Raw genomic sequence first — 16,980 nt, 5'->3', positions numbered from 1 at the left:
TGAAGGAGCCACTAGATGGTTACAGTAGTCTGTACTGATGAAGGAGCCACTAGATGGTTACAGTAGTCTGTACTGATGAAGGAGCCACTAGATGGTTACAGTAGTCTGTACTGATGAAGGAGCCACTAGATGGTTACAGTAGTCTGTACTGATGGAACCACTAGATGGTTACAGTAGTCTGTACTGATGAAGGAGCCACTAGATGGCTACAGTAGTCTGTACTGATGAAGGAGCCACTAGACGGCTACAGTAGTCTGCATCACTGCATGCATCTCAATAATGTAATGAGACGCTAATTAAAGCTCTGTTTCTTTATTTCGCCCACATTCATGTGTGACAACTGGACAGGTGAAATAAATGCCTACCCTGCTCCTGTCAATTAAATTGAATTAAATGTGCTTTATTGGCATGACTTAACAGAGTACATATTGCCAAAGCTTACTTTGGAGATTTACAATATTAACCTAATTAAAATAATATTGTCAACATGACAACAGTAACAACAACAATCAAGTGTCAAAATAACCATACATTGAACAATAACAACGGCATAGAGGACATGTGAAGGTTGGTTGGTCTATCAGACACTGACCCTCATTTTATGTCAGGCAGCAATGTAGTGCGCTGCCAACCCACAGCTCTCTGCATCCTCCCCCAACAGGACGGGTAGCCTACTCTCATCAGAGAGGTCTTTGAAACCTTGAATAAGGGTTTCAAATTTGGGGTAATTACACTCAAATTGTTATATATTTTGCTGTGGTTGCACAGCCTTTCCTCTACAGGGAGCCAGGTTTTCCTCTGTCTACCCTTCTCAATGGCAAGGCTGTGCTCACTGAGCCTGTACTTTGTCAAGGTTTTGATCAGTAACCATGGTCTAATAGTTTGCCGTGGTGTACTGTCAATTTAGGGCCAGATAGCATTGCATTTTGTTTTGTGCTTTGTGTTTCCCAATAAGTAATGTCGTTTTGACTGTTGTCATTTGGTTTATTCTGATTGGATGTTCTGGTCCTGAGGCTTCAGTGTGTTTGTAGAACAGGTTTGTGACCTCAGCCCCAGGAACAGCTGGATGAGGGGACTATTGGCATTGCAGGGCTTGGTAATAATATGAGAGGGGGTCACTGTATTTTAGATGTTTCCAAAACTTAATTGCTCTTTTTTTTAGTTTGTATTATTAGTGGATATTGGTCTAATTCTGCCCTGCGTGCATTGTTTGTAGTTTTCCTCTGGACATGTAGGAGAATCTTACAGAACTCTGCATTCAGGTTTCAATGGGGTGTTTGTCCCATTGGGGGAAATCTTGTTTTGCAAGTGGACTCCACACTCGCTGCCATAAAGTGCAATTGGTTCAATGACACATTAAATTAGTCTTTAAAAATCAGTACAGTGCACTACTATCAGGTATGTGCAGGGGATAGAGAGATGGATTCATAAGCAAGTTCAATTTCAAATGTATGATGTTTGGAGCATATAATCTGAATCAAATGAGAATACACCCTATCCCTCTATTCTACTCTTACTGATGCCAAATCTTACCCCTGTAGAATATATTGTTGCTCCTGAAAGTGAAGAATGCTCCGGCAGAGCGCCAGGTCAGGAGGGCTGGAGACAGTTGGGGAGGAGGGATGTGCAGGTAGACTGCCAGCAGAGGAATGCACAGCAAGCCCACAAGAAGCCACCATTCCCTCATCTTTCCTTTGGTAGGAGGGCCGGTCTCGCATTCCGCAATCTGGAAGACAACACTGGGGTCACGGCACGACATTTAATTTAGGCTACGATCACCCTTTAACATGAATGGTCTATAAGTGCCAGACCTATTGAGTGATAATGTCATGCGACACCCCGCTACTTACTGTCTATTCTTAAATTCTAGAAGCAACATATTCGGCAAAACTAGACTTTGGAATACCGTCAAAATAGTGGGCTACATGTAAACGTCACGGTCTTCTTGCAACAATAGGCTATACTATCATTATGTTTTAAAAATAAAGCATTAGCCTACCTCTTGGAAATGTGTCAATTCTTAACACTAAAATAACACTTCCGCCCGGGGCACTGTCAGTGCTGTACCTACCTACAGCCGAGTCGCGGTTCTGTCATTCCTATGTGCTCAGTGCGTCCGGGTCACCTGGGTAGGTTTCGAACATTGGCCCAGTGCACTGCATTAATGCAGGGTCGGGGAATTGTATTATTTTGTGGTGTCGCATGGAGAATTGCCAGGGTGCTGAGCGCTAAATCTTCAGGAGCCATCTGTCGGTGTGGATGTCCAATAAGCATGCCAATGATTCATGCCACTTGTGTTTGAAGTTTTGTATTCGTGCGCCCCGTTCCAAATGTCCACTTCCATGTAACAAACCGTATACTGATTTGAATATGACTATTACAATCAAAATTACACTAGGGAAGGCTACTCATCGCATGAATCAATGGAGCAGCAGTCCAAAGGGAACGTAAATTACCTTACTGATTATCAGTGCCATAATCAATATCACTGACTGATTATTAAAATGAGACAAGGCGAAGATGGTATATATGATGATTAAATAATCCTATATTTTTCTTCTCCATGCATGAGGAAATAACCTTGCTGCAGCCATCCAGAGGACGAATTGTTAGTGGCGGGTTACTTGTTTCCGCGTATCTTTCAAACCCCACCCAGACTCGCCACTAGATGGCAGTGTAACAACTAAAGCACTAATCTGACAGAATGGGTGTTTCACTTTAAGCAGAATCATACGATTATTAAAAGGACAAGTATATTTAAATGCAAATCTGCATTTTAGATGTAAACATGTTATAGGTCCCAATAACTTTTTTTTTTTTGCAATTTCACTTCAATTTGAGAAACATATCCCACCAGCGATAACCCTCATTCAGATGCAGGCGCACAGATAAAACATGAAGGATCCGAAACGGCAAAACTCTGTGATCCACGTCTTACACATGACACGAGTGTGTCATTTCAAACTTCATCAGCAACCTTCTATTCCAGTTTGTTGGATTTGAGCAATAGTTTTCCATGTGCGCGTGCACAGGCTATTTATGAGCCATTTTCATCCAAAATACAGGATTAGGATATATTTGAAAGTTATTTAAGGTGGCATGTTACGCATGATAAATGAAAAACATGGCTCTATTTAGGCTAAATATTCATTTTTTATTTTTAAAAACCATACACATTACTCAAGTTTCAAATGTAAATCCAATCACGATAATCATTTAAATTACTCAAGAAAAACAGACATGAAGTAGTTTTTATTTCCAAATGTTAAGATAAAAAAATGATAATCCATAAAACAGATGGATAAACATTCATTCCCGTTATAGGAAGAATCTACAGAACAAAAACGTATGGATTCTTTTTTCTTCCCATTTTACATTTTTGCAATTTCAAGCTGCTTTTTTGTTGTTGTAAAAACAAGAAAAACGTCTTCCCAAAATATAATTGTCATTGAGCAACTACCTCTTGGCCCCCTACACCCAGCTAAGCTTGGGTGAGAGGTCTAAACAGGTGAGGGATTTAACAGTCAGAATCTGCACCCTGCTGCCGAAACAAAAACAACCCAACATGGCTGATAAGCTACTTCACAACATTAAAAAATGTGTTAGTATTTTGACCACAGGCCTATATAAAAGCCTAGTCTCTTATTTCATACCATTTGCCACCCTGAGAAAAATATTCCTATCAGAACCAATCACAACCCTTTTTAGTGAGTGCCCCACCCCACCCCAAATGTTCCAATGTGTAATTTGTGTCAAACCCCAAAAACTCTGGTTCAGTAGGTTGAAAGTTATCGTCTGCGTTTCCATAAAAATACAAAGGTACAATTTGTATGGTTGTCTGTATAAAAATGTTCCCAAGGGAGGTGTTATGAAACAAAGTACCCCTGTGCAGTTACCAGTGTATGTATGCCTAGACTTTTTACTCTTAAAAAAGTGTCAATTCTTTACTTTTTCCAGTATATCAGGTGTCAAAAATATTCTACAAACAAGTCAAATGCAGCAACATTTATGACTGTAAAAGGAGTCTTATTGGGGGGGGGGGGGGTTAAAATGTGAACAAACCATACATTGGGTGAAATTTAAGTTTTCATAAAAATAAATAAAAATAATTGAATGAAATATGAAAATAATCCACTTGCTTTTATTTTTACCAATACAACATTTTACTACCTAAAGACCAAAAATGTGAAGTTAAAATGTTTTCTTAATTTATAGAATCCGTTTTCAATTCAACCCTTTTCTATGCCTGAGTAAACAAATTTCAATATTGTACATTGGCAGGGACTGAAGTTTCGCTGAGTGAAAAAAAGACAAGAAAAAAACAACTGATTCTCAATGTGATGACCAACTGCCAAACTCCCTTTATGAACTCTTAAACGTGAAAAAAAATATATACTAGGATTTTAATACCCCTCCCCTTAACCCACAATTAAATGAGAAACAGGACTTGAGCTTCCCTGTGAACGAGAAAAACGGAACATTGAAACTGCTTAAAGCAATGAACGTAGTAAATATTTATAGAAATGTGAATGGATAGTCCCTGGGGGTTCTTACTCCTTCCTTCTCCTGTTGAAACTCTCCACCCCCCAATGGACCTCTTCGCTATACAAGCCTTAGTGTTTATTTGTTTGGCTAGAAGATTTCTATTTATCTACAAATATATAACAAATAAAAATTGCAGGCAAAAATAGTTCAGTTTCAATAGAAACACCCTTTTTTTCCTGAAAATACAGCAGTATCTGAAATAGTCCTCTTATTCAATGTTTCACTCTGGCCCTCGTTTTTCTGCATCGTACGTCAGGAAGCTCTTTCGTCTACAAACACAAAAAAAGTATCTACAAACTTTGTAAACAGACCTGCTTTTTCCAAAAACATAAATAATTAAAAATATTAACAGCCAATGGAGCAGAAAAAAAGTTTCTGAATGAGCAAGGGCCAAAGACATAAATATACAACACCATTCAGATAAAGAGAAGCTAAAGGTCGTCTTTCATTTCTTACAGCTGATCTTCAAGCCAGGAGGAGGACCCCCCCCCCCCCTCTCATTAAAATAATATGAATAAAAAAAACAACAGGTCACTTTCAATCTGAGTCTATATTCACCCCTCTTGCACCGAGAACAACCTAAAAGTTATCAATGAGGGAGGGGTGGAGACAAAAGAAGCCCTCGCGTTGCCAGAGGGGTATTTTTAAGAACAAAAATAAATTCTAATTAAATAAAAACCAAACACTACATTCGAGAATGTTTGCTCATTTCAGTCCAGCACAAGCTTGAAGCTTACAGAAGACTATCCGCTCTCCCTTCTACCCCTTCTTTCCTCTTCGCCTCTGCCGTCGCTCCTCCTCCTCAGAGGCGAGCTCCTCGTCGTGGCTGTGGTGGTAGTAGTAGTGGCTGAGGGTTGGCTCAGAATCAGAGGGAGGTCTCCAGGCTGTGTAAGGGGCTCCCTGGGGCCGAGGGGGTCCCTGCTGCCTTGTTGCCCTCCACGTAGAGGTGGTTGTTGCCGCTCTCCACTGCATTATTGTTCTGGTTGGGCGAGGGCGTCGGCGAGAGTGACGGGGAAGGAGGGGTAGGCGTGACGTTGCGGGGGGAGGCGGAGTTGCGCTTGGTGGGGGCATCGTCCTCGGCGTCGGTGTCGTCAATGAGGGGGATGGAGGGCTCTGAGTCCTCTATCCTGAACTCTGGGTGGGTCATGAAGTTGTGGATGGAGCTGCGTGACTCTGGCTTCTCCAGCCCCTCATAGGGGGACAGGGAGCTGCGGAATGCATTCACCACCCGAATCTGTTGGGTGTGGGAGGGTAAGGGGGACGCAGTCAGTCTCAACATAGAATCATGCACACATATACATTTTGCATTTTCAATTGCAGTTCAAACCATGGACACACACACACAAAAAAATGGGTAAATTGCAGTGAGTTTGGGAAGGGGTACATGAAAAAACACCATTGATTTTGTTGTGAAATTCTCAACAAGACGTGCAAGTATGCAGTGAGGACTAGTCCCGGAGGCTACAGTCAAACTGTGTCGTCAAACCCTGATCACTTTTGTTACCATCTTTCCTCGGACTGAGACTGAGCACTGAGTGGTGGAAGAAACCAGTCAAAAGTGAATGGGTCGTGGGACCATCTCTTACCATCGGCTTTCACACCTCAAGAAAACTCCTCTCGGTTTTCAACAAACCATTGAGGAGGAGGGGTGGTGGTGGTAGTAGTAGTGAAAACCATTGAGGAGGAGGGGTGGTGGTGGTAGTAGTAGTGAAAACCATTGAGGAGGAGGGGTGGTGGTGGTAGTAGTAGTGAAAACCATTGAGGAGGAGGGGTGGTGGTGGTAGTAGTAGTGAAAACCATTGAGGAGGAGGGGTGGTGGTGGTAGTAGTAGTGAAAACCATTGAGGAGGAGGGGTGGTGGTGGTAGTAGTAGTGAAAACCATTGAGGAGGAGGGGTGGTGGTGGTAGTAGTAGTGAAAACCATTGAGGAGGAGGGGTGGTGGTGGTAGTAGTAGTGAAAACCATTGAGGAGGAGGGGTGGTGGTGGTAGTAGTAGTGAAAACCATTGAGGAGGAGGGGTGGTGGTAGTAGTAGTAGTGAAAACCATTGAGGAGGAGGGGTGGTGGTGGTAGTAGTAGTGAAAACCATTGAGGAGGAGGGGTGGTGGTGGTAGTAGTAGTGAAAACCATTGAGGAGGAGGGGTGGTGGTAGTAGTAGTAGTGAAAACCATTGAGGAGGAGGGGTGGTGGTGGTAGTAGTAGTGAAAACCATTGAGGAGGAGGGGTGGTGGTGGTAGTAGTAGTGAAAACCATTGAGGAGGAGGGGTGGTGGTAGTAGTAGTAGTGAAAACCATTGAGGAGGAGGGGTGGTGGTGGTAGTAGTAGTGAAAACCATTGAGGAGGAGGGGTGGTGGTGGTAGTAGTAGTGAAAACCATTGAGGAGGAGGGGTGGTGGTAGTAGTAGTAGTGAAAACCATTGAGGAGGAGGGGTGGTGGTGGTAGTAGTAGTGAAAACCATTGAGGAGGAGGGGTGGTGGTGGTAGTAGTAGTGAAAACCATTGAGGAGGAGGGGTGGTGGTGGTAGTAGTAGTGAAAACCATTGAGGAGGAGGGGTGGTGGTGGTAGTAGTAGTGAAAACCATTGAGGAGGAGGGGTGGTGGTGGTAGTAGTAGTGAAAACCATTGAGGAGGAGGGGTGGTGGTGGTAGTAGTAGTGAAAACCATTGAGGAGGAGGGGTGGTGGTAGTAGTAGTAGTGAAAACCATTGAGGAGGAGGGGTGGTGGTGGTAGTAGTAGTGAAAACCATTGAGGAGGGGTGGTGGTGGTAGTAGTAGTGAAAACCATTGAGGAGGGGTGGTGGTGGTAGTAGTAGTGAAAACCATTGAGGAGGAGGGGTGGTGGTGGTAGTAGTAGTGAAAACCATTGAGGAGGAGGGGTGGTGGTGGTAGTAGTAGTGAAAACCATTGAGGAGGAGGGGTGGTGGTGGTAGTAGTAGTGAAAACCATTGAGGAGGGGTGGTGGTGGTAGTAGTAGTGAAAACCATTGAGGAGGAGGGGTGGTGGTGGTAGTAGTAGTGAAAACCATTGAGGAGGAGGGGTGGTGGTGGTAGTAGTAGTGAAAACCATTGAGGAGGAGGGGTGGTGGTGGTAGTAGTAGTGAAAACCATTGAGGAGGAGGGGTGGTGGTGGTAGTAGTAGTGAAAACCATTGAGGAGGAGGGGTGGTGGTGGTAGTAGTAGTGAAAACCATTGAGGAGGAGGGGTGGTGGTGGTAGTAGTAGTGAAAACCATTGAGGAGGAGGGGTGGTGGTGGTAGTAGTAGTGAAAACCATTGAGGAGGAGGGGTGGTGGTAGTAGTAGTAGTAGTGAAAACCATTGAGGAGGAGGGGTGGTGGTGGTAGTAGTAGTGAAAACCATTGAGGAGGAGGGGTGGTGGTAGTAGTAGTAGTAGTGAAAACCATTGAGGAGGAGGGGTGGTGGTGGTAGTAGTAGTGAAAACCATTGAGGAGGAGGGGTGGTGGTGGTAGTAGTAGTGAAAACCATTGAGGAGGAGGGGTGGTGGTGGTAGTAGTAGTGAAAACCATTGAGGAGGAGGGGTGGTGGTAGTAGTAGTAGTGAAAACCATTGAGGAGGAGGGGTGGTGGTGGTAGTAGTAGTGAAAACCATTGAGGAGGAGGGGTGGTGGTAGTAGTAGTAGTAGTGAAAACCATTGAGGAGGAGGGGTGGTGGTGGTAGTAGTAGTGAAAACCATTGAGGAGGAGGGGTGGTGGTAGTAGTAGTAGTAGTGAAAACCATTGAGGAGGAGGGGTGGTGGTAGTAGTAGTAGTAGTGAAAACCATTGAGGAGGAGGGGTGGTGGTGGTAGTAGTAGTGAAAACCATTGAGGAGGAGGGGTGGTGGTAGTAGTAGTAGTAGTGAAAACCATTGAGGAGGAGGGGTGGTGGTGGTAGTAGTAGTGAAAACCATTGAGGAGGAGGGGTGGTGGTAGTAGTAGTAGTGAAAACCATTGAGGAGGAGGGGTGGTGGTAGTAGTAGTAGTAGTGAAAACCATTGAGGAGGAGGGGTGGTGGTGGTAGTAGTAGTGAAAACCATTGAGGAGGAGGGGTGGTGGTGGTAGTAGTAGTGAAAACCATTGAGGAGGAGGGGTGGTGGTAGTAGTAGTAGTGAAAACCATTGAGGAGGAGGGGTGGTGGTAGTAGTAGTAGTAGTGAAAACCATTGAGGAGGAGGGGTGGTGGTAGTAGTAGTAGTAGTGAAAACCATTGAGGAGGAGGGGTGGTGGTGGTAGTAGTAGTGAAAACCATTGAGGAGGAGGGGTGGTGGTAGTAGTAGTAGTAGTGAAAACCATTGAGGAGGAGGGGTGGTGGTGGTAGTAGTAGTGAAAACCATTGAGGAGGAGGGGTGGTGGTAGTAGTAGTAGTAGTGAAAACCATTGAGGAGGAGGGGTGGTGGTGGTAGTAGTAGTGAAAACCATTGAGGAGGAGGGGTGGTGGTGGTAGTAGTAGTGAAAACCATTGAGGAGGAGGGGTGGTGGTGGTAGTAGTAGTGAAAACCATTGAGGAGGAGGGGTGGTGGTGGTAGTAGTAGTGAAAACCATTGAGGAGGAGGGGTGGTGGTGGTAGTAGTAGTGAAAACCATTGAGGAGGAGGGGTGGTGGTGGTAGTAGTAGTGAAAACCATTGAGGAGGAGGGGTGGTGGTGGTAGTAGTAGTGAAAACCATTGAGGAGGAGGGGTGGTGGTGGTAGTAGTAGTGAAAACCATTGAGGAGGAGGGGTGGTGGTGGTAGTAGTAGTGAAAACCATTGAGGAGGAGGGGTGGTGGTGGTAGTAGTAGTGAAAACCATTGAGGAGGAGGGGTGGTGGTGGTAGTAGTAGTGAAAACCATTGAGGAGGAGGGGTGGTGGTGGTAGTAGTAGTGAAAACCATTGAGGAGGAGGGGTGGTGGTGGTAGTAGTAGTAGTGAAAACCATTGAGGAGGAGGGGTGGTGGTGGTAGTAGTAGTGAAAACCATTGAGGAGGAGGGGTGGTGGTAGTAGTAGTAGTGAAAACCATTGAGGAGGAGGGGTGGTGGTGGTAGTAGTAGTGAAAACCATTGAGGAGGAGGGGTGGTGGTGGTAGTAGTAGTGAAAACCATTGAGGAGGAGGGGTGGTGGTGGTAGTAGTAGTGAAAACCATTGAGGAGGAGGGGTGGTGGTGGTAGTAGTAGTGAAAACCATTGAGGAGGAGGGGTGGTGGTGGTAGTAGTAGTGAAAACCATTGAGGAGGAGGGGTGGTGGTAGTAGTAGTAGTGAAAACCATTGAGGAGGAGGGGTGGTGGTGGTAGTAGTAGTGAAAACCATTGAGGAGGAGGGGTGGTGGTGGTAGTAGTAGTGAAAACCATTGAGGAGGAGGGGTGGTGGTAGTAGTAGTAGTGAAAACCATTGAGGAGGAGGGGTGGTGGTAGTAGTAGTAGTGAAAACCATTGAGGAGGAGGGGTGGTGGTGGTAGTAGTAGTGAAAACCATTGAGGAGGAGGGGTGGTGGTGGTAGTAGTAGTGAAAACCATTGAGGAGGAGGGGTGGTGGTGGTAGTAGTAGTGAAAACCATTGAGGAGGAGGGGTGGTGGTGGTAGTAGTAGTGAAAACCATTGAGGAGGAGGGGTGGTGGTGGTAGTAGTAGTGAAAACCATTGAGGAGGAGGGGTGGTGGTGGTAGTAGTAGTGAAAACCATTGAGGAGGAGGGGTGGTGGTGGTAGTAGTAGTGAAAACCATTGAGGAGGAGGGGTGGTGGTGGTAGTAGTAGTGAAAACCATTGAGGAGGAGGGGTGGTGGTGGTAGTAGTAGTGAAAACCATTGAGGAGGAGGGGTGGTGGTGGTAGTAGTAGTGAAAACCATTGAGGAGGAGGGGTGGTGGTAGTAGTAGTAGTGAAAACCATTGAGGAGGAGGGGTGGTGGTAGTAGTAGTAGTAGTGAAAACCATTGAGGAGGAGGGGTGGTGGTAGTAGTAGTAGTGAAAACCATTGAGGAGGAGGGGTGGTGGTGGTAGTAGTAGTGAAAACCATTGAGGAGGAGGGGTGGTGGTGGTAGTAGTAGTGAAAACCATTGAGGAGGAGGGGTGGTGGTGGTAGTAGTAGTGAAAACCATTGAGGAGGAGGGGTGGTGGTGGTAGTAGTAGTGAAAACCATTGAGGAGGAGGGGTGGTGGTAGTAGTAGTAGTGAAAACCATTGAGGAGGAGGGGTGGTGGTGGTAGTAGTAGTGAAAACCATTGAGGAGGAGGGGTGGTGGTGGTAGTAGTAGTGAAAACCATTGAGGAGGAGGGGTGGTGGTGGTAGTAGTAGTGAAAACCATTGAGGAGGAGGGGTGGTGGTGGTAGTAGTAGTGAAAACCATTGAGGAGGAGGGGTGGTGGTGGTGGTAGTAGTAGTGAAAACCATTGAGGAGGAGGGGTGGTGGTAGTAGTAGTAGTGAAAACCATTGAGGAGGAGGGGTGGTGGTGGTAGTAGTAGTGAAAACCATTGAGGAGGAGGGGTGGTGGTGGTAGTAGTAGTGAAAACCATTGAGGAGGAGGGGTGGTGGTGGTAGTAGTAGTGAAAACCATTGAGGAGGAGGGGTGGTGGTGGTAGTAGTAGTGAAAACCATTGAGGAGGAGGGGTGGTGGTGGTAGTAGTAGTGAAAACCATTGAGGAGGAGGGGTGGTGGTGGTAGTAGTAGTGAAAACCATTGAGGAGGAGGGGTGGTGGTGGTAGTAGTAGTGAAAACCATTGAGGAGGAGGGGTGGTGGTGGTAGTAGTAGTGAAAACCATTGAGGAGGAGGGGTGGTGGTGGTAGTAGTAGTGAAAACCATTGAGGAGGAGGGGTGGTGGTGGTAGTAGTAGTGAAAACCATTGAGGAGGAGGGGTGGTGGTGGTAGTAGTAGTGAAAACCATTGAGGAGGAGGGGTGGTGGTAGTAGTAGTGAAAACCATTGAGGAGGAGGGGTGGTGGTGGTAGTAGTAGTGAAAACCATTGAGGAGGAGGGGTGGTGGTGGTAGTAGTAGTGAAAACCATTGAGGAGGAGGGGTGGTGGTAGTAGTAGTAGTAGTGAAAACCATTGAGGAGGAGGGGTGGTGGTAGTAGTAGTAGTAGTGAAAACCATTGAGGAGGAGGGGTGGTAGTAGTAGTAGTAGTGAAAGTAGTAAAAAAATATCAAAAAATCCAGCTCCAAAAATCCAAATGATTCAAAATGCAAGAAAAATGGAGACATGTTCTAGATGAGAACACATTCATAGAGGACAGAAGCTTGGACACAGATAGGTTAGTGATTTTGGTCATGCTCAGGGTGAGGAGGGTCAGTCACTGATTCTGTTGTGGAGAAAACAAAAACTGCAGCAGCCAAGCAGGTCTAAAGCTGATATATAGCTAGATACGCAACAGCACAAGAAACACTCAGACTATAGAGACAGAACCCATGCAGAGCGGTGCTACCTTGTGTTCAACAGTAGTAAACCTTTGAGTATAGCCCATGACACATTTCACAGAATCTAAGGAGGAATATGGTTGGAGTCAGTAAGATTCGGGTGCTTGTTGGCTTCATTTTTGGGGGGGGAACAGTGGACAGTACACACTGGCTATGAAAGAGGAATATTGAAATAAAAAGTACATCAAATTATATCAATCCTAAATATTAAGGGTTCTCATCAGCGAAGCACCTGGAAAGAGAGGGTTCATCATTTAGTAGGGAGATGTGGCTTATAACCAAAGAGAGAAATTGAAATGAAAACATGGTCAAAACACTGCTCCCTAGTCTCAAAGCCTCTGAAGAAACATCACAGCAGTTATAATACAATCCATGTCTGCAACTGCAGGTCAGCCAGTCTGAAAGAGACCAGTTGAGGTCACGCAGACACACTCCCGGGTAGAGAACAGTTAGTACACTCAGAACACATCAAAGCCCTGAGTCTGGGTCTAAGGAAAGAAGGTTCATTTGGGAAGGGACTTGGTTATTTGCGGGATGCCGAAATTCCATTCCACAGAGGAGAGGACACAGACATTCCAGGAGCCTCCTGCACACAGTACAGCAGCCACCGCAATGTTCCACTGATTGTCTATTAGTGGAGCGACAAGGTGGCTAGAATACCCAGACCGACTTAACACTCTGGACTGGACTTCACCCTGGAAAGACCCTGAGAAAGAACCAGTCCGGTCTAAAATGGGAAAGGTCATTCATTATTGGTTAGGCGGTGAATGTTGACCAACGTAACCAAAACATTGACAATATGTTTACATTTGGGGAGAGAAATAACTTGTTTATGCTCAGTCAGAGACAACCTCTGTTTTTGGGGGGGATTTTAAGCACTACCATCTACCGTGACCATGGGCTTATACTCAAAACATTTACACAGCTACTATAGAGGGGCCAGAGCTGCGACAACAAGGCCCACAAGAGCGCTAGTAGCCAGGGGGGCCAGCCAGGGGGGAGGGGCACAGCAGCAGACGTGACCAGACAACAACGTCAATCCAACGTTCCTCTAGCTCCTCCCTCCCTCAACCTCTATCTTCAGAGAATGAAGCAGAAGCAGGAACAGAAAACAAGATGTGACACAGAAAAAGCCCTTAGAACTCGTGGTGACCTTGTGGGTGTTACAGTACATCCATATACAGCAGTTATGTTACCAAGCAACATGGAAGATATGGTTGTTTTTTGCATTTTTTGTATTTTTTTTAAGAAAAGGAGGGACAAGTAAGAGTGAATGAATTCAACGTTAGGCGAGAGAGTAGAAGAGGAAGATGTTAGATTTTCATGCACTAAGGAAACACACACTCACACCCCACAGTGGAAGAAGCGGTGTTGGCGTCAGTAGCAGTAGTAGAAAAGGCTACATGTGTAGGGCTAGAAACATTGGTTACATCGTGCTGTTGTTGGCTGGAGGTGGAGGGCTGCCGCCTTAGCTGGCGCTCCTGAAAGGAGCTTCCGCTCTGGAAGGCACTCACTACATCCATCTGCAAGGAATCAGAGAGGGTGACAGGAGAGGATAGAGCCCAGAAACCACAGCAAGAGGAGAGGTGAGAGAGAAAGGGCGAGAGAAAGGGCGAGAGAGACGAGAGAGAAGGGCGAGAGAGACGAGAGAGAGGGGCGAGAGAACAAAAGGAGACCAAGAGTGGAAGAAACCAGAGAAAGGTGAGAGAAAAGGCACCAAAATATAATAGAAAGGTATATTTCCCCCCACTCAGAGAGATATAGCAGTAGAGAGAGAAAGGGGGTGAAAGGCACTGATCTGAAGGTTTCTCCCCGAGCCTGATCTGACGCTTTACATTTCCTCATTCAAAAAATCAGCCCATATTCAAACACCTTTCACTCCTGGCCCTTTAAGATACCTGTACCTGCTCTGCATGTGGTCTTCTCAGTATCACACAAAAGGGGCTTCTCTTCATTGACCATCACATTATCATGTTCAACTTAGCTTGTTAGAAAGAGAAATAGAATAGGCAAAAAGGACCTTGCTTGAGCTTTCCAAAGCAAACAGAAAATCCAAGTCAAAAGAAGGATTTTGATGGGAACATGCCAGCTGTTCTCTCAAAGTGCTGAGAGAAAGGGAAAGGGGATGAGAAGTGCGTAGAGTTAACCTTATGGCTTGTGAATCCTCTTTGGTGGACATCGGTGGAGACGCGGTCAAGGAGGACATTACCTGAGTCTGGATGCGGTTGAGGCCCCTGAACCAGAGGATCTGTCCACGGCGCAGCTCGCGCTCGGCGTGGTCGATCTCTTCCATTTCCTCCATGTCCTCCAGTTCCTCGTCAGGGATCTCCTGCCTCTGGGTGCCGTGGCCGGCAGACTTCAGGAACCTCAGACTTTTGGTGGGGATGGATGAGATCAGCTGGAGGGAGGAGAGGGGCAGAGGGGTTAAGGGCTTATCACAGTCCAAACCGTGTTAGCAATATTGGACCACAAATCCCATCTCTATCACAGAGGACTGACTACTAACATACAGACAGCAAAGGCCCAGGTTACTGGTATATATGCAATGACAGGCTGGACTGCAACAGGTGCACAACAGGCACCCTCACACAATGCGCATCTGTTAACCGAACAACCAGTTTCCACAGGAAGTCAGCTCGGAAAAGAAATGCGACTGATGCAAAAGTAATGGGTTGTTGTCTGGTGACTAGAGTTGCAAAGGGTCGGGACCTTTTTCAGGAAATTGTCCATGGGAAGTTAAGCCCAGGAATTTGGGGAATTTTGCTTAAAAATTCATAAAAACAAAGTTTGCTTTATAACAGAAAACTTTTTTTTGTGGGATACACAAGGCAATTCTAGGTCTTGTGGCATTTTTTTGGTTAAACTATCGCCAATTCAATGGAATTGCAGCCCTCTGCACGCACAGTGCACTCTTCCATCACATGTGCAGCTGATTCTCAAGATCTTGCACACTAATAAGATGCTATTGAGCCCACAGTACTACACTGTCTGAGTCAAGGACTACATGCTTTCTGGTAAGTTTTGATTACAATACTAGGTGGGGTGAATATATCTTATATGTCATTTTTGTTAATGAGTAAAATTGTAGCCTACAGCAAAGTGTGTTTAAATAATTTGTTTCAGATAGTTAGTTTTTGCTACCATGTGGATTTTAGCTTGCTAACTGAGGAGTGTTAATTCACCTGTTTCCATACATGTTTCATTTTAAAACATGTATCTTACAAAGAGTTGTTTAATCTAACAGCTTAACTATTTATCTGTACATGGAATTGTATTCGTTTTTTTAAAACAAATTTTTCCTTTTCTTTACAGGGAAACGCCACAGGCACCATCTGATGTGTGGAGACATTTCACTGCAGCTAATGTTGAAGGAAAAGCTGTGTACATTTGCAAATACAGTGCCAAATCATATGTAAAGAATGCAACAAAGATGGAGAATCATCTGGCCAAGTGCATAAAGTTCCCTCATTGCTTACAACAAACAAGCTCTGACAAAAGTCCCTCTACTTCTATTAGAGGTGAAAATTATGAATCAGACACCTTATCGATAGCAACAGCTCATGGTCCTCCTGGAATCAGATTATTGTTTTTTACTCAATGGAGGAACGTAGTCAGAGAAATGCTGATGAATGTCTTGCTCGAGCTGTGTATGCAACTGGTTCACCTCTGATGCTCACAGGCCATGTGTATTGGAAGAAATTGCTGAATGTTCTTCACCCAGCATACACCCCTCCAACCAGACATTCTTCTACTCATTTGCTGGGTGCAGAGTTCAACAGAGTTCAAGTAAATCATAGAGAAAGCAGACTGTATTGCAATCATCTCTGATGGGTGGTCGAATGTTCGTGGGAAAGGAATAATTAACTACATCATCTCCACCCCTCAAACCAGTATTCTACAAGAGCACAGACACAAGGGACAATGGACACACCGGTCTCTACATTGTAGATGAGCTGAAGGCAGTCATCAATGACCTCGGACCACAGTCGGTATTTGCACTGGTGAGAGACAATGCTGCGAACATGAAGGCTGCTTGGTCTAAAGTGGAGGAGTCCAACCCTCACATCACACCCATTGGTTGTGCTGCTCATGCATTGAATCTGCTCCTCAAGGACATCATGGCACTGAAAACAATGGATACACTCGACAAGAGAGCCAAGGAAATGGTTAGGTATGTGAATGGTCATCAAGTTATAGCAGCAATCTACCTCACCAAGCAGTGAGAAGAATAAGAGCACCACATTGAAGCTGCCCAGCAACACCTGTTGGGGTGGTGTTGTCATCATGTTTGACAGTCTCCTGGAGGGGAAGTCTGCTGATATGGACAGCCCCATCAAGAGGATGGTTGAGATATTTTGGGAGAGAGTCGTAAGCAGCCTGAAACCGATAGCAGTAGCCATTGCACGGATCAAGGGAGACGATGCCTGATGTTCAGATGTAAGAGAAGAAATCCATACTGCCCTGCCCACTTCACTGTTGCTCCAAGCAGAGGAAACTGCAGTTCTGAAATACATCAAAAAGCGTGAAGACTTCTGCCTGAAGCCCATACACGCCGCAGCGTACATGTTGGACCCCAAGTATGCTGGCAAGAGCATCCTGTCTGGTGCAGAGATCAACAACGCCTATGGTGTCATCACTACCGTGTTCGCCACCTAGGCCTGGATGAGGGCAAGGTTCTTGGCAGTCTGGCGAAGCACACTTCCAAGCAAGGGCTTTGGGATGGAGATGCAATGACAGTCGTGCCAACATATCTTATCGGCCACCTGGTGGAAGGGACTGTGGATCTGAGGCGCCTCCATCATCCTCTAAATCCCACCAACCTCAGCCACCTCAGAGCACAACTGGTCCTTGTTTGGGAACACACACACACACAAAAGCACGCAACAGGCTGACGACCAATGCAAGGGTTGAAAAATTGGTGGCCATCCGGGTAAATCTGAGGCTTTTTGAGCCTGACAACGAACCATCCTCAACAAGGTTGGAAAGTGACAGTGAAGATGAGGCCTCCGAGCCTGATGTTTAAGAGGTGGACATTGAGGTGGTCCAGGAAGAAGACATGGAAGCCTGAGAG

General features: G+C 45.5%; 2 protein-coding genes across 9 annotated transcripts in view; both read right to left on the bottom strand.

The window, feature by feature from the left end:
- Nucleotides 1–2,142, bottom strand: part of LOC110500445 (mesoderm-specific transcript homolog protein) — a 51,129-nt gene extending 48,987 nt beyond the window's left edge. Inside the window, exons 1-2 of one of the 3 annotated variants that reach the window (XM_036945062.1) lie at nucleotides 2,072–2,142; nucleotides 1,534–1,726 (exon numbers count right to left, since the gene is read on the bottom strand). In XM_036945062.1, the coding sequence (XP_036800957.1) occupies nucleotides 1,534–1,687 (154 nt within the window). In that variant the 5' untranslated portion in view covers nucleotides 1,688–1,726; nucleotides 2,072–2,142. Of the gene's footprint in view, nucleotides 1–1,533; nucleotides 1,727–1,850; nucleotides 1,909–1,999 lie in introns of those variants that run through there. The other 2 variants (XM_036945061.1, XM_036945063.1) reach the window with 2 other exon arrangements.
- Nucleotides 2,143–3,233: 1,091 nt separating this feature from the next.
- LOC110490600 (plasma membrane calcium-transporting ATPase 1) overlaps nucleotides 3,234–16,980 on the bottom strand; it is a 60,497-nt gene continuing 46,750 nt past the window's right edge. For 2 of the 6 annotated variants that reach the window (XM_036945054.1, XM_036945053.1), the window contains exons 20-22: nucleotides 14,119–14,307; nucleotides 13,340–13,432; nucleotides 5,411–5,779 (exon numbers count right to left, since the gene is read on the bottom strand). In XM_036945054.1, the coding sequence (XP_036800949.1) occupies nucleotides 5,411–5,779; nucleotides 13,340–13,432; nucleotides 14,119–14,307 (651 nt within the window). Of the gene's footprint in view, nucleotides 5,780–11,917; nucleotides 11,974–13,257; nucleotides 13,433–14,118; nucleotides 14,308–16,980 lie in introns of all 6 variants that reach the window. The other 4 variants (XM_036945055.1, XM_036945057.1, XM_036945058.1 and 1 more) reach the window with 4 other exon arrangements.

This window comes from Oncorhynchus mykiss, chromosome 15, assembly GCF_013265735.2.
Source record: "Oncorhynchus mykiss isolate Arlee chromosome 15, USDA_OmykA_1.1, whole genome shotgun sequence".
NCBI classification, from domain to species: domain Eukaryota; kingdom Metazoa; phylum Chordata; class Actinopteri; order Salmoniformes; family Salmonidae; genus Oncorhynchus; species Oncorhynchus mykiss.
Note: the sequence above shows the minus strand (reverse complement) of the source record. Positions and strands in the feature narration are given on the sequence as shown.